This window comes from Erpetoichthys calabaricus, chromosome 5 (assembly GCF_900747795.2).
Source record: "Erpetoichthys calabaricus chromosome 5, fErpCal1.3, whole genome shotgun sequence".
In the NCBI taxonomy this organism is placed as follows: domain Eukaryota; kingdom Metazoa; phylum Chordata; class Cladistia; order Polypteriformes; family Polypteridae; genus Erpetoichthys; species Erpetoichthys calabaricus.
Genome location: NC_041398.2, coordinates 53,397,059 through 53,411,770, shown reverse-complemented (window position 1 = coordinate 53,411,770; position 14,712 = coordinate 53,397,059). Strand labels below are relative to the sequence as shown.

At 38.4% G+C, this 14,712-nt stretch overlaps 1 protein-coding gene across 1 annotated transcript in view; it reads left to right on the top strand.

Moving 5' to 3' along the window:
* The window catches only part of LOC114652745 (matrix metalloproteinase-21-like), a 47,289-nt gene that overhangs the window by 28,644 nt on the left and 3,933 nt on the right, over positions 1–14,712 (top strand). The window contains exons 5-6 of the mRNA XM_028803062.2: positions 7,395–7,652; positions 10,648–10,820. Of these exons, the coding sequence (XP_028658895.2) occupies positions 7,395–7,652; positions 10,648–10,820 (431 nt within the window). The remainder of the gene's footprint in view (positions 1–7,394; positions 7,653–10,647; positions 10,821–14,712) is intronic.

The window sequence follows — 14,712 nt, the reverse complement described above, 5'->3', positions numbered from 1 at the left end:
TAATATTAAATTAAAGAGTAATAAAAATGCAGGTAAAAACAGACAATAACTTTGAATAATGTTAACGTTTACCCCCCCCGGGTGGAACTGAAGAGTTTGGGGGAGGAACGATCTCCTCAGTCTGTCAATGGAGCAGGACAATGACAGCAGTCTGTCGTTGAAGCTGCTCCTCTGTCTGGAGATGACACTGTTTAGTGGATGCAGTGGATTCTCCATTATTGACAGGAGCCTGCTGAGCGCCCGTCACTCTGCCACGGATGTCAAACTGTCCAGCTCTATGCCTACAATAGAGCCTGCTTTCCTCACCAGTTTGTCCAGGTGTGAGGCGTCCTTCTTCTTAATGCTGCCTCCCCAGCACACCACCACGTAGAAGAGGGCGCTTGCCACAACCGTCTGATAGAACATCTGCAGCATCTTATTGCAGATGTTGAAGGACGCCAGCCTTCTAAGGAAGTATAGTCGGCTCTGTCCTCTCTTGCACAGAGAATCAGTATTGGCAGTCCAGTCCAATTTATCGTCCAGCTGCACTCCCAGGTATTTATAGGTCTGCACCCTCTGCACACAGTCACCTCTGATGATCACGGGGTCCATGAGGGGCCTGGACCTCCTAAAATCCACCACCAGCTCCTTGATTTTGCTGGTGTTCAGGTGTAGGTGGTTTGAGTCGCACCATTTAACAAAGTCCTTGATGAGGTTCCTATTCTTCTACTCCTGCCCACTCCTGATGCAGCCCACGATAGCAGTGTCATCAGCGAACTTTTGCACGTGGCAGGGCTCCGAGTTGTATTGGAAGTCCGATGTATATAGGCTGAACAGGACCGGAGAAAGTACAGTCCCCTGATACGCTTCTGTGTTGCTGACCACAATGTCAGACCTGCAGTTCCCGAGACGCACATACTGAGGTCTATATATATAAATATATTCATTGTGAGAAACTCTGAGAAATTATAAAAGAAATGCTCCATTTTTTATTATCCTACAAGAAGGTTTTGTATGGGTTTTGTCTACTCAATCATTTTTTTTAAGTACATTTAAATGGACTGTGCAATATATTACCTATTTAATCAGTTTCAAATATTATGTCCTGGAAGATCAGATACACTTAATCTGGTGTTTATGGATATCTAGTATGTATTATCGATTTAAGAATGTTCTCCAGTCTCTTCTGCCTCTGTGACTTTTACTTAGCCTTGGCAAACTATTACAAAATTTTTGATATATTAGAAATAAAACATCAACTACAAGACCAAACAAATCAGTGAACAAAAGAAATCATTTTGTATCCTTTAATTAAAGGCAAAAATCCTGAAACCTTTTGTGCTTCTGTTGTAAGTCATTTCATCAGTAGATGGCAGAATTGCTGCATTTTCAATTAAATATGTGAAGAATTTGTGAACATTACTATAGCACTAGGGTGTTGGACCGTTTTAGCCATTATGGATGTAGTGAGAAGTTCAGCAAAATGACACCTTTTATTGGCTAACTAGAAAGATTACAATATGCAAGCTTTCGAGGCAACTCAGGCCCCTTCTTCAGGCAAGATGTCCATCTCCATTACATCTTGCCTGAAGAGGGGGACCGAGTTGCCTCGAAGGCATGCGTATTGTCATCTTTTCTAGTTAGCCAACAAAAGGTGGTGAGCATTACCAGACAGATTTGAGGCTGTTTTCTATACTCTAAGTTGGCATTTTTCTATGTATAATAGAATACATACCCTTCTTGTACAATGTACAACATCTTCCGTTGTTTATAGACACCTGTATACTGACACTAGGTACAGAGTATAGTGAAATTCTTACCTGCATGTCCGACAAACATATAACATGGTGCCATGATCAACAAGAATGTATTAAAATACAGAAGTCAGTTTAAATTAATAGAAAACATAATTCAGCTTACCTGATGTTCTCCTTACCCATGTGTCCATATTACCAGTGTACATTATGCACAATTATGAATAAGCCCTAAGAAAGGACAGAGCCGCCTGTACTTCCTTAGAAGACTGGCATCCTTCAACATCTGCAGTAAGATGCTGCAGATGTTCTATCAGATGGTTGTGGCGAGTGCCCTCTTCTACGCAGTGGTGTGCTGGGGAGGCAGCATTAAGAAGAAGGATGCCTCACGCCTGGACAAACTGGTGAGGAAGGCAGGCTCTATTGTTGGCATAGAGCTGGACGGTCTGACATCCGTAGCAGAGCAACGGGCACTCAGCAGGCTCCTATCAATTATGGAGAATCCACTACATCCATTAAACAGTGTCATCTCCAGACAGAGGAGCAGTTTCAGTGACAGACTGCTGTCACTGTCCTGCTCCACTGACAGACTGAGAAGATCATTCCTCCCCCAAACTATGCGACTCTTCAATTCCACCAGAGGGGGTAAACGTTGAACATTATTCAAGTTATTGTCTGTTTTTTTATCTGCATTTTTTATTACTCTTTAATTTAATATTTTTGCTGCTGGAATATGTGAATTTCCCCCTGGGATTAATAAAGTATCTATCTATCTATCTATCTATCTATCTATCTATCTATCTATCTATCTATCTATCTATCTATCTATCTATCTATCTATCTATCTATCTATCTATCTATCTATCTATCTATCTATCTATCTATCTATCTATCTATCTATCTATCTAATTTGCTGATTGCATAAGTTCATTGGGTCAGTACTCTCACATATAGAGATTACAGTGAAATTCTTACTCACATGTGATAATCAGCATAGAGTATATAATGCAGTATATCTCAAAATAGATTTTTTTAAAGTGTGATGTAAGTATTGTCACTGTCTAATTATGTTTCCTTTACCTAAGAGATGGACACTGGTCACTAAATGACTTTGTCATCAACATTCCTTGCTTTTTTTGAAGCTTTGTTATTGTTACAATTTGTGAAATAGTTCCTTAGATCAATCACAGAGTTTTATTGAGCAGCTTCATACTGTACAGAAAGGTGCATTACACACAGATTCGTTCTGCTCGTGATATATGGCTTATTTTATTATTATTAAATTTTGTTCAAGGGAAGACAGTGGTGGAATGAAGTCTTTTCAATATGCCATTTCTTTACAGAGCCGTCTGCAACTAATTCACAATTACAGATCAGTTCAAATTAACCTTGTATAGGACAAGGTTACACAGATTCATAAATATAAAACTAGAAACTACACCTCCATTAGCAGCAGTGTTTTTTTTTTCATGAAAATTCTGGTGTGCAGACTTCTTGAATGTTAACTTATCTAACTAATAATGTATGTCCCTCTCTTGCTAACAAGTGTAAAGATGGGCACACACAGACACAAACACACAAAAAAAATCAATCAAATAATGGGATGCTGACGCCTGGTCTGCCTTGATTGGAATCAGATTAAGACACCCACTGAGATTGTCCTCATGTGACAAAATATGGATTTAAACATTAAGTAAACTGACAGACTCATAAGCAGTTGTTGCTCAAGAACATAAAATGGCTATGAACTGCCTAAATTGAAATGGCAACACTTCAGTGGCTTTGAGGTGAAAAATTGCACTAACATGAAAAGAACACACAGAATGCATACACTACTTGATTTGAACACTAGACTCCGGGGTTGCCTCGGTAGCAGCACTAACCACCATTGCAGCAAACAATTGGGGGGGAAAATTTAAAATTAAATTGAACTAAAAATTATTTTCTACATGTCTGTTCTTTCTGCACAAGGCCTCCACACCACTTGGAAACAGGGGCATCAATCATACTGCTGACTTCTTTTCCACAAGGAGGCAGGGGTACACATAATGTTTCCTTGGTGGCTTTGTAAAGTCTAGTGCCATTAGGCAGTCCACCTCAGCGGTAACTGAAGATCAAAATGCCACTCATCCTCATTCTGATCTGTGTAATATCTTGTGCTCTGTTAATTCCTGACATTGATTTGAATTCTTTTTTCCCCTAACATTATTGTGGCTACCTTGAATGAAGAATGGAGTACTGGAATTTTCCTACCTTTCAGCTGGCTTGTGCTACTTAGCCCTGAGAAAAGCTGCGCCAGGAAGTGCAAATATGCAAAAAAAAAAAATATGGCCCTCATTTTACTGTCAGGAATTAGGGGCTCTAGCCTTCCAGCCCCACTGATAAACTGGAAAGTTCAGGTTACACATGTGTACATACACCACCAGGTAAGTCTTTAATATTACAGGACCAATAGAACTAGCCCCATGAGCTGGAAACAGGCTTACAGCTCCTGACATGAAGACAATTCCATGTGTTACAAGAAGAAATACATTTTTAGGTAAGAACTGATTTTGAGCAAAATATTGAAACACTGGAAAAAATTGCTAAAGAAGATAAAGTTGAGGCTTGGTGAGTTAAAGGATAAGTTTGGCATTTTCTAGTTGAAGTTATTTTGGTATCACTTTAGATTAGATGTTCCAAATATGCTGTAGTTACCATGTAATTTACTGTATATTTACAGAGTAACTAGGTGTTATTACCTTGTATTTACTGTGTAATACAGTTGTAATGCTGTGCACTTAACTGTAGTTGTTATTCCACAATTTATACACATACAGTGGAACCTCGGTTCACGAACGCCTCGGTACACGTACAACTCGATTTATGACCAAAAAGTTCGCCAAACTTTTGCCTCGGTTCACGACCACACACTCGGTATATGAACAAGCCAGTTTCCCTTTCGGTTTGTGCGCGCTGATGATTTCCGCACGTGTTGCATTGTTCTCGGTCAGACGTGAACTGCTGAACTGCTGCAATGTAAGAGAGAGAGAGAGAGAGAGAGAGAGCAGGCAGGCTTGTGTGCTGATGAAAGAGAGAGAGAGCAGGCAGGCTCGTGTGCTGATGAGAGAGAGAGAGAAAGAGAGAGAGCAGGCAGGCTCGCGTGCTAGAGAGAGAGAGCGCATGCAGCTGAGAGCGAGCCTGTACGTGCAGCTGAGCAGGGAGCCTGGGTGTTTGTCAGTGTTATTCAATGTTTTTACATTAGTTTACTATTACACTGTGCATTCTATGGTGTAATTAACTATATTTGTGCTTAAAAATATTTTAAAAAATATATTTACATACAGTTCGTATGGTCTGGAACGGATTAATTGTATTTACATACAATCCTATGGGAGAAATTGCTTCGGTTCACGACCAATTCGGTTTACGACCAGAGGTTTGGAACGAATTATGGTTGTGAACCGAGGTTCCACTGTACCTCCTTAGAAAAATGGTGGAATAACAACTACAATTTAGTACTTAATTATAGTGTGTGGTGGACGGCCAAAAACTCAACCGAGCCGGGATGCCCCTGGAATTGAAGAATGGGGGAAGGCAGCTACTTGGCGACACTGCTTCCCCCAAGACACTAGATGGCAGCTCCCCTGGAGTGTAGTGGTGCCCCAGATTCCCACAGGGCATCCTGGGACTTGGAGTTCAATTTCTCAGCCCTGTTGGGTGCCGCCAGGAGAAGCTATCAAAGGACATGGGGATGTATTCTTTCCTTATAGCCCAGAAGTATGAGGTAGTCATGAGGATGTAAGCCCCAAAGTACTTCCGGGCTGAAGAAAATCTCAGTTCTTCATTAGACCCGGAAGTGCCTGCCAGTCATGTGGTTGGAAGGACAAAGTGCTTCCATGTGAAAGACTATTTAAAGGACTGATGGGAACCCAGAAAGCCGAGCTGGAGTTGGGTGGTAGTGGACAGAGCTTGCTGAGAGGTGTGGAGGAGAGATTAGAGTATTATTTTGTGTATTTGGTTATTGTGGCGGAGGTGCTTTGGGCACTGTACAAGAAGGCAAAAGATATTAAACAGCTTGTTGGTGTTTTAAAACGTCAGTGTCTGTGTGTCAGGTTAAGTGCTGGTATAGCGCCATCTAGTTTTACAAGTGTTACAGTACAAGGTAATTACACCTAGAAACTATGTAATTATACAGGTAATTACATGGTGAGTACGGCATAATTAAGGACGCCTAATATAATGTGACACCGTTATTTCTTCTTCTATTTTATAAATTTTAAAAATACTTATTTTAAGCAGTTTATAATGGAGCTCCATGGAACCCCACATCTGTACCTGATAAAACAAAAGCTGTAAAACTTACCAAATATGTCCACTTTGAAGCAGCAAAGGTTTCAATTTAAGAAGACATGCCTTTTGCATTTATGAGGTATCCTCGTAATAACAAAAGCAAACTAGAAATAATCATTTGATCACAGATTCTTGGTTCTATTTTCTCGAGGCATGCATACATTACTTGCTGGTTTGTGTGCTTGCAGCGGCTGAAGAGTTATGACAATGCAATGCTGACCCCACCCCTCTTTGTAAACTGGGTGGTTACTTTACATCACTAACAAGCGGGATGCACTTTAAACAACAGCATAATGAAAAGAGCACATAGGACTTACACTGTACACATAACAATATAACTGAAATGAACACACTACATTGTATTTTTAATAAAAGCCTTAGAATTTTTTTAAAAAGGGAAGCCACTTTTGCCATGTTGTGTCTTGCTCATGCACAATAAGAAAAAACGAAAACCCTCAGGAAAGGGCAGTGTATGAAAGAGCAGATTGAAGTGCCATGTTAAATATTCCGCGGTTACCTTGATCACAAAGAAAATTTATTTGTGACTTTTGTTCCCACTCAGGGTATTTTCAGGGTTTGCATCCAATCCTGCCAGGACCTGCTGCGGCCCCCCACCAAGCTGAGCAGGAGGGTTAGACACTGGAATAAAGGACAGATTTTGTGATAATTAAACCAATGTTTTGTTCTACAGCATAGTTAAATCAGACATCTGTGTTTCTGGTTAACATAAGATGCATTTATTGGAACTGTGTATTTTGATAATTCAGCTGTATGTTTGTAAAGATTCCTCCAGGTTGAGGGATATGTAAAACAAAATACCATTGAAAGCACTCCGTGAAATGCACGATTCACCAGTTTGTGAGAAAGTGACATGCTGCTTGTTTCTTTGAGCAATGCACCAAAACCAAGAAATCCTTCTTTTCCGTTTTTGTCAGCATTGTGAATCCTCATAATTCAATGTGCCAATTATCACGACAGAAGAGTGCAGAGCATCGTGAGGGTCATGTCAGTGTGTTCCCTATGGTTTGCAGCCTCCTTACACATCCAATAGCATTACTGTAAATCCATTAACTAGTTCCCACTCTCCCCTTGATACTACTTGGTTAAGTTTCCTGTCCCTGCCACCTCAGGTTAACAAAAAGTGGGATCAGAAAAAGGAATCACGACATTTGAAAATGTCATCTTTTGAGTGATTTTCTAAATGATTGTCATTTTTGTGTCAATCCTTAAATAAGCAGCATCCCAACGGACCCTGATTCATAAAATATTGTAAATGCTTTCTTCCATTTATGTCAAAAAATACAGTTAATAATTTTATTGTTTTGTTAGGTTCCTGTGAGAACAGTTTCAGCACTGTGTTTGACTGGGTCTACACAGAGAGGAGCCTCTCGGGGGATCTGGTTTATCGTTTCAATACCTACTTTTTCCGGAATAGCTGGTACTGGATGTATGAGAACCGGAACAACAGGACACGCTATGGAGACCCTATTCTACTGACTTCAGGCTGGCGGGGGCTACCTTCCAGTAACATTGACGCCTTTGTCCATGTGTGGACATTAAACAAGGATTATACTCTTTTCTTTAAAGGTAAACATGTCCGCTTTAGCAAATGCTAACTTCTACTTTAAAAAAGACTACCTATGTAAGTAGAAAAGATCTCTAAGCTCAACAGAAGAGTCTGATGTGTTTCAGGTTTAATAAAACTGCTAGGATTTTTGGTACTAGTGTTGAAAAAACTAAAAGTCATTATTTTTAAACATTTACTAAGCATATCCTTCTGAAGGCAGTCACTTCAAAAGGGAGTAATGCCCAGTGACTTGAAAGCTGCCAACATAACTTGAGTTCGCAAGGAGCCTGACAAATTGGACTCAAGTATCAGTAGACCGATATGGTTAATATTTATCCTCTGTAAAATTATGGGAACTAGAATAAGAAAATACAGAAGAAAATATGTAGGAAAACAGTAAATGAAGTAACACCCATTACATCCATCATGAAAGACAGAGAAACAAAAAAGCATACTACAGTACGGACGTTGTGTATCAAACAGCATGTTAATGTGAAGGCACGAAACTGGGGTAAGGTGAGTAATCTGGATAAGACAGAAACCTACTTTCTTAAAAACCCTGTTTACATGCATGAGTCATCATTAAACGGCACAAACAAAAAACTAAAAAGACAACATAGGCCTCTGTGAATATGAAAACAAAACACTGAGCCCGAGTCTCTGTAGACTGTGCTGTTGAGCTTAGCACTGTATGTTTAACTCCTCAACATAAATTTAGCGATTTCTGAAATATTAAGACAGATGATTTCAACTAGGAAATGGAATAATGCAATTACCAGAGCATTTCGTTCAGAAAATGTATCTTTGTTGACGATTCCACCATTTTCTACCCATTGCTACTGGATGCAGGTACAAAGCAATGACTTGTGAGACAGCTCTTTTGTAAAAGTTGACTTACAATGAATGATGGTGTCGTTATCCGTTCTTTACTTGCCGCTTCCCGTAAGTTCAGGATGACATAACTGGCCAGCGACATGCACAGGTTAACTGAGCGTAACAAACGTGTGCAGACTACAAAATCCTTAATTGCAACCTGGTGTATGTTACTGTATGTTTTGGTTTCTCTAACTGAAATATTTGTACACATGGCTTTTTTGAAACTGGGTTTCAGTGAATAACCAGGTTATTTAAGCACATGTAAAAGCACTGAAAGATGAATCTTGAAACTACAAGTTGCTGCACAAGAGGTTATCATGGAGCTTTTAAGGGATCTTAACTATTATTCTGATTTATATATCAGAAACAATACCAATAGTCGTAACTGGCATAATTAAAAAAAAATAAACCAAAAAGAAAGAGACAAGAACTAGATGCAACTGATAAAGCAAATGTAAAAAATCTCAAGAATCTTCAAAACAAAAACACTTGCATAATTAATTTACTACACGCATGCAAAAGGAACAAGAATTATAACTTTAAGACAGGTGATATGCTACATTGACGCGGCATTCTTATTGTCTAGGTAGTATGACGAAGCAATTAAAAAGACAAAATTAAAGGGTATATTACAAAAACTATTGAATATACAGTCTGAATGGAAGACCTCTTGATTTATAATACTGAGACTGCATGTGGAGTCCTGTGTGCAGTTTTGGTCTCCATGCTGGAAAAATGATATAGTTGCACTTCAAACTGCACAGGACAGCAACCTGGTGCATCACTGAACTAAAGGACATTTCCTCTTTTGAGAAGCTAAGAGAAGCGCTCACTATAACTGAGCGGAGGAGGTGGCACGAGTTACCCAGCCCCAATTCCAGACCAGAATGGTAAGGAGGAATCTGACATACACTGGGCATGGTGTAATAGTCTAAAAACATCCAACAAGTAACAGTTTACCTGGCAGTGTGTGTGGCGGTTTACCTGGCCTGTGGGGACAAAATATAAGCTTCCAAAATTTTCAAAGGCATCAATTAAGTTTATCCTGCTAAACTATTTCCAGTAAAATGTGAATTAAGTATTCTTAAAAACACAGTGAAAATTAAAGGGAAATGCATTTAAGACTGAAGCTTGGAAGTGCTTCTTCACCAAAAGGGCTGAACCCCTCAAACAAGCTAAGGAGCTATGCAGTTGAAGCAGAAATTTTTAAAAATGTGGTTGACATATTGGCAAAGTTTAGCTATCAGCTAGCCAAACAAACCTGATGAATGTAATGGTGTCAAAGTCTTTGCTAGACTCATGCTCTGCACAGATGGGCATTAATGCCATTATATGTGAACTGGCTGACTAAATTAAATAAAAGACATTAATAATAAAGAATTAAAATGTTTTCAAACCATTTACAGAATTATGGAAAGACACAGTAGGCCTAGGTTTTAATTCCAAGGCTTATTTATTCTTATGGACTGGGGTTTGTTTCCAGATCTGATCATCATTTTTGTTTAGTTTGCTGTTTATTAGGGTACTCCACTCATCTCCCACATCCTACAGATTCTGGACAATTGACACCTTAGAACTGTCACCGTTACAGGTATATGCTTGAATCTGCTTTGCTCTTCTGACCAACCTTGTTTTTTGCCTTATACTCAATGACTGCAGCTAATTTATTGCCCAACACTATTTCACTCTCCCTCAAATGTCTGAATTGCTTATACTATTTAATGCAGTTTTAAAAGTATCTAGAGGGTCAAATTACAATTATTTTCTATACATAAAGTCAAACAAAATGAAGTAAAGCCTAAAGAATCAAACAAAGGTCAACAGACTGGATTTGAGTAACACTGTTAACAATCACTGACTGTTAACAGTTAATGTCTATGAGTTTTATTTGTGTTCCAAGACTATTTAGCCTTACAGGATTACTTTTGTCTTGTATTTTGACACTAGCAGAGCAGGTACAGAATCATTTTATACAACTGCAGAGTTTACAGGTACTTGTCAATAAGCCTTTTTAAGTTTTCACAGCTACAGTTATTGTTTTCATCTGTGCAAACTACTCTGTAAAGTAAATTGTAATACTACTATCCATGGAAGGTGCTCTACACTTTAAGACTTCTTGATTGATTTGCTTCTATTCAGGTACACAGTACTGGAGATACAATAATGAAAAGGACGAAGCCTATAAAGACGATCCAGAAGGTGGAGTGTACCCAAAGCTGATCAGTGAAGGATTTCCTGGTATTTCTAGCCCCATTGACACTGCCTATTTTGACAAAAGAGACCACAATATCTATTTTTTCAGAGGAAACGATGTAAGTGCTTACATGTTTGTATTCTTCTTCTTCTTTCGGCTGCTTCCGTTAGGAGTTGCCACAGCGGATCATCTTCTTCCATATCTTTCTGTCCTCTGCATCTTGTTCTGTTACACCCATCACCTGCATGTCCTCTCACAACATCCATAAACCTTCGCTTAGGCTTTCCTCTTTTCCTCTTCCCTGGCAGCTCTATCCTTAGCATCCTTCTCCCAATATACCCAGCATCTCTCCTCTGCACATGTCCAAACCAACGCAATCTCGCCTCTCTGACTTTGTCTCCCAACTATCTAACCTGATCTGACCCTCTAATGTACTCATTTCTAATCCTATCCATCCTCGTCACACATAGTGCAAATCTTAGCATCTTTAACTCTGCTACCTCCAGCTCTGTCTCCTTACATGTTTGTATTAATCCTTGTTACTGTCACAGATACCAACTGATATTGCTGATATAATATTCATTTGAAGGATCTAAAGTTAATGTCAATTGCATATGGTTTCCTGTTTAATTCTACATTGGACCTGTGCCTAGTATTGTATAAAATAATAATTTGTACTGTGCAACCAACTCCATTGTGAACAGCACTACTGGCAAAGCATTTTGCCCAACAGACCACATCCTTTCAACACACTTGTCAGAGCTGTGAATGAAACATGCCAATACCAAGTTTAGATATATTCTTCATAAAAAAAAATTCTTTTTTGTACCTGTGCTCTCTTTACCAATATGAAAAATAAGTAGTTAACAATAAAAACACAAGAAATGAGTGTGATGTGAACAAACAATGTAAAAAAATACTAACCACAGTGGTGCTGAATACAACATCCATCAGTTGTGGTGGGGAAAATGGACGGCAGACGGAGAATTAGGGTTCTTCTTAGTTGTTAGGGAATTTTCTGTTTAAAACTACACACATACACAGAAGGGTAACATCGCTCATTTAAATTCCACCCAAAACTGATTTCGCACATAACTCTTAATTTTTTAGAAAAAGGACATCTTTGACAGCTCTAGTGATTTTTAAATATTTGTATATTATTGGCAGTCTGCAATAAAGGACTATTTAATTTTGAAATTTTTTCCCCAGTAATAAGTGAGATGCTATTTGGGGGATGGGGGGGGGGGGGGTTTTGTTATACAAGAGTGGTGTATTGGGCACATTTGGTTTACATTTTGCCTTAAACAGTTTAACTGCACTTGATTCCCTTCAAATGCAAATAAATGAAAAAAAAATGCAGTACCTGTAGTGCTTTCAAAACATTTAAAATTTAGATGTATTTGAGGATCCTTGTCTTTGATACATTATGGAGTGGAGGTTTTGAAGCTACCCTGTTAGTGTTTTCCTTTTTATTCATTTATAAGAATTATTTATGCTGTTTAGAATAACAAGATTCATGCCAATTCCCTGCTCAAAACTTTTTAACCTTTTGAGAAAACAAAAACAATCACCACAACACTAAATACTACTATTAACAATCCTCCAACTAGAGTAACATTAGAGATGGAAAAAAGAAAGAAAACACAATCTTCTAGAAGAGATGCAAATTTGACATAGTGTCTAGGCCAGAATACAAATAATAATTCTTTACTTTTATATAACACTTTTCTCAATACTCAAAAGCTTTAGTGAGAGGGGAGCAACTTCAACCACCACTAATGTGCAGCATCCACCTGGATGATGTGACAGCAGTCATTTTTGCGACAGTACAGTCAACATACATTAGTTGTTAGGTGGAGAAGGAAAGAAAGAAATAGTTAGCCAGTTAGAGACAGTGAATGATTAAGAGGCTAGAATGACTCCGCCATGGAGAGCAATTTAGCCTGGATGTTGGGATACACCCTACTCTTTACAAAGGATGCCCAGAGATCTTTAATGACCACAGAGAGTCAGGATTTCAGTTTTATGTCTCTTCTGAAGTATGGCACCATTTTTACAGCACAGTGTCCTCGTCACTGCACTGGGGCTTTGGGATCCATGTTCAGAACACAGAGTAAGCACCCCCGCTGGCCTCACCAACTCCTCGTCCACCAGCAACCCACACTTTTCCTAGATGATCTCCCATCCAAGTATGAGCCAGGCCCAAACATGCTTAGCTGCAGGTGGATGACCTGTTCTGAAGTGCATGTGATAAGGACAGTGAGGCTGTTAAGTGTTAACAAATGTAGAATTAGGCTTTGGCTGTGCTGAAGGCTTGTAAAACTATAAAAGTCTCCCAAGTATTTAAAAGTTATGTTTACATTTTTCAAATACAATCCTCTGTTGTTCAGTATAGCCTATGAACTGACTGAAAACACTCCTCACATTTGCTCCTTGCTTACTAAAATGTTTTTAGATATTGCATTCTCTGTATACATTGGTAGATACACGGCAAACAAGAATCAATTTATTAATCTTTAGAAGACGTATATTTTATTATGATTACATCAAATTTGTGAGTACATTAGGCTAGTCGGTTGAATTCAAGGACCTTATTTAAGCATGTTTACGGAGCTGCTTTGGTGTGATCATGGTTTTGACATCACTGTGACTATAGGCTACCAGTTAGGCTTACAGGTCAAGTACACAGAAACAGATAAACTCAAATGCAACTGGTATCGACTTTACAACTCAGTTTTATCAGTGCGACTTTTCTTTAGATGGCATCTACTCTTTGTCTAAGACCAATCTAGAGTTGCCAGATAATTTTATGTATCCTCTTGTAGGAAGAAAGGAGACAACAACACTATCCACAGGAATATCTACTAGTTCAATGTGCAAACTCCACACAGCCAGTGTCCAGGCCAAAATACAAATGTAGGACACTTAGGCTATCAAACTGCAAAAATGATCAAAAAGAAATAATTCTCAGGAATAATTATGTATGATATATTCCGGGGGAAAAAGTTCAATAATAGCACTAAAAAACCTGGGGAAAATTAATAACAGATTAAAACACATTTACTTGCACAGACTACAAAAAAAATTACATTATCTCGAGAACATTGGTCATTTTCCCCTTGGGATTAATAAAGTATCTATCTATCTATCTATCTATCTATCTATCTATCTATCTATCTATCTATCTATCTATCTATCTATCTATCTATCTATCTATCTATCTATCTATCTATCTATCTATCTATCGTCTCATCCTACATAATATCACTAAACCAGATACAAAATTCAGTTTAAAATTTTTGATAGTAGTCCTTTTTGAAATATGAGCCAACAGTAGCTGCATTGCTGACACTTCTGGATGTTCGTTTAAATGAATCAAGAGCCCAAATTGTCTCTAGAGATTAATGAGACTCCATCTGCTACAGTTTTAAGAGAATCTTTTGATGTGCGGAATTATAAACCACATCGAATGAAACACATGCAACATAAAATGGTTAAAGCCTTAAGCTGCTTCTTCTTTCAAAACAAAATTGGTGATAGACTTGCGCTGAACATTTCACAACCTTGGCAATTGGTTTTTAGAATTTAGATGTTATTGACTAATTGCATTTCCAATATCATTTTCATCTGTTCTTGTTACAAAATACCATATTCTGGATGCTTTCTATTTCAGAATACAATACCTGGATGTGACAAAACAGTTTATAGTCCTAAAACACTTCTGGTATTGAGAGGTCAATGTAGCAAAATTAAGGAGTGAATGTGTTCCTTTAAGTAATACTTTGATATCATTAGATTAAACTGAACTGAGTCTGTAGCTCTGTCTGAAGCTCTCTCCACAAGAATTCAACTGAACAACAGCAAATGAAACTAACTACATTGCACTAATGTTTGTTTCCTGGAGAAGCAGGATTATAGAATCACAGACTGCAGGAACATTACTTCTACCCATCACAATATATAACTTATTTTTTGACTACATGTGGATTGATGAACTCAGGGTTAAAATT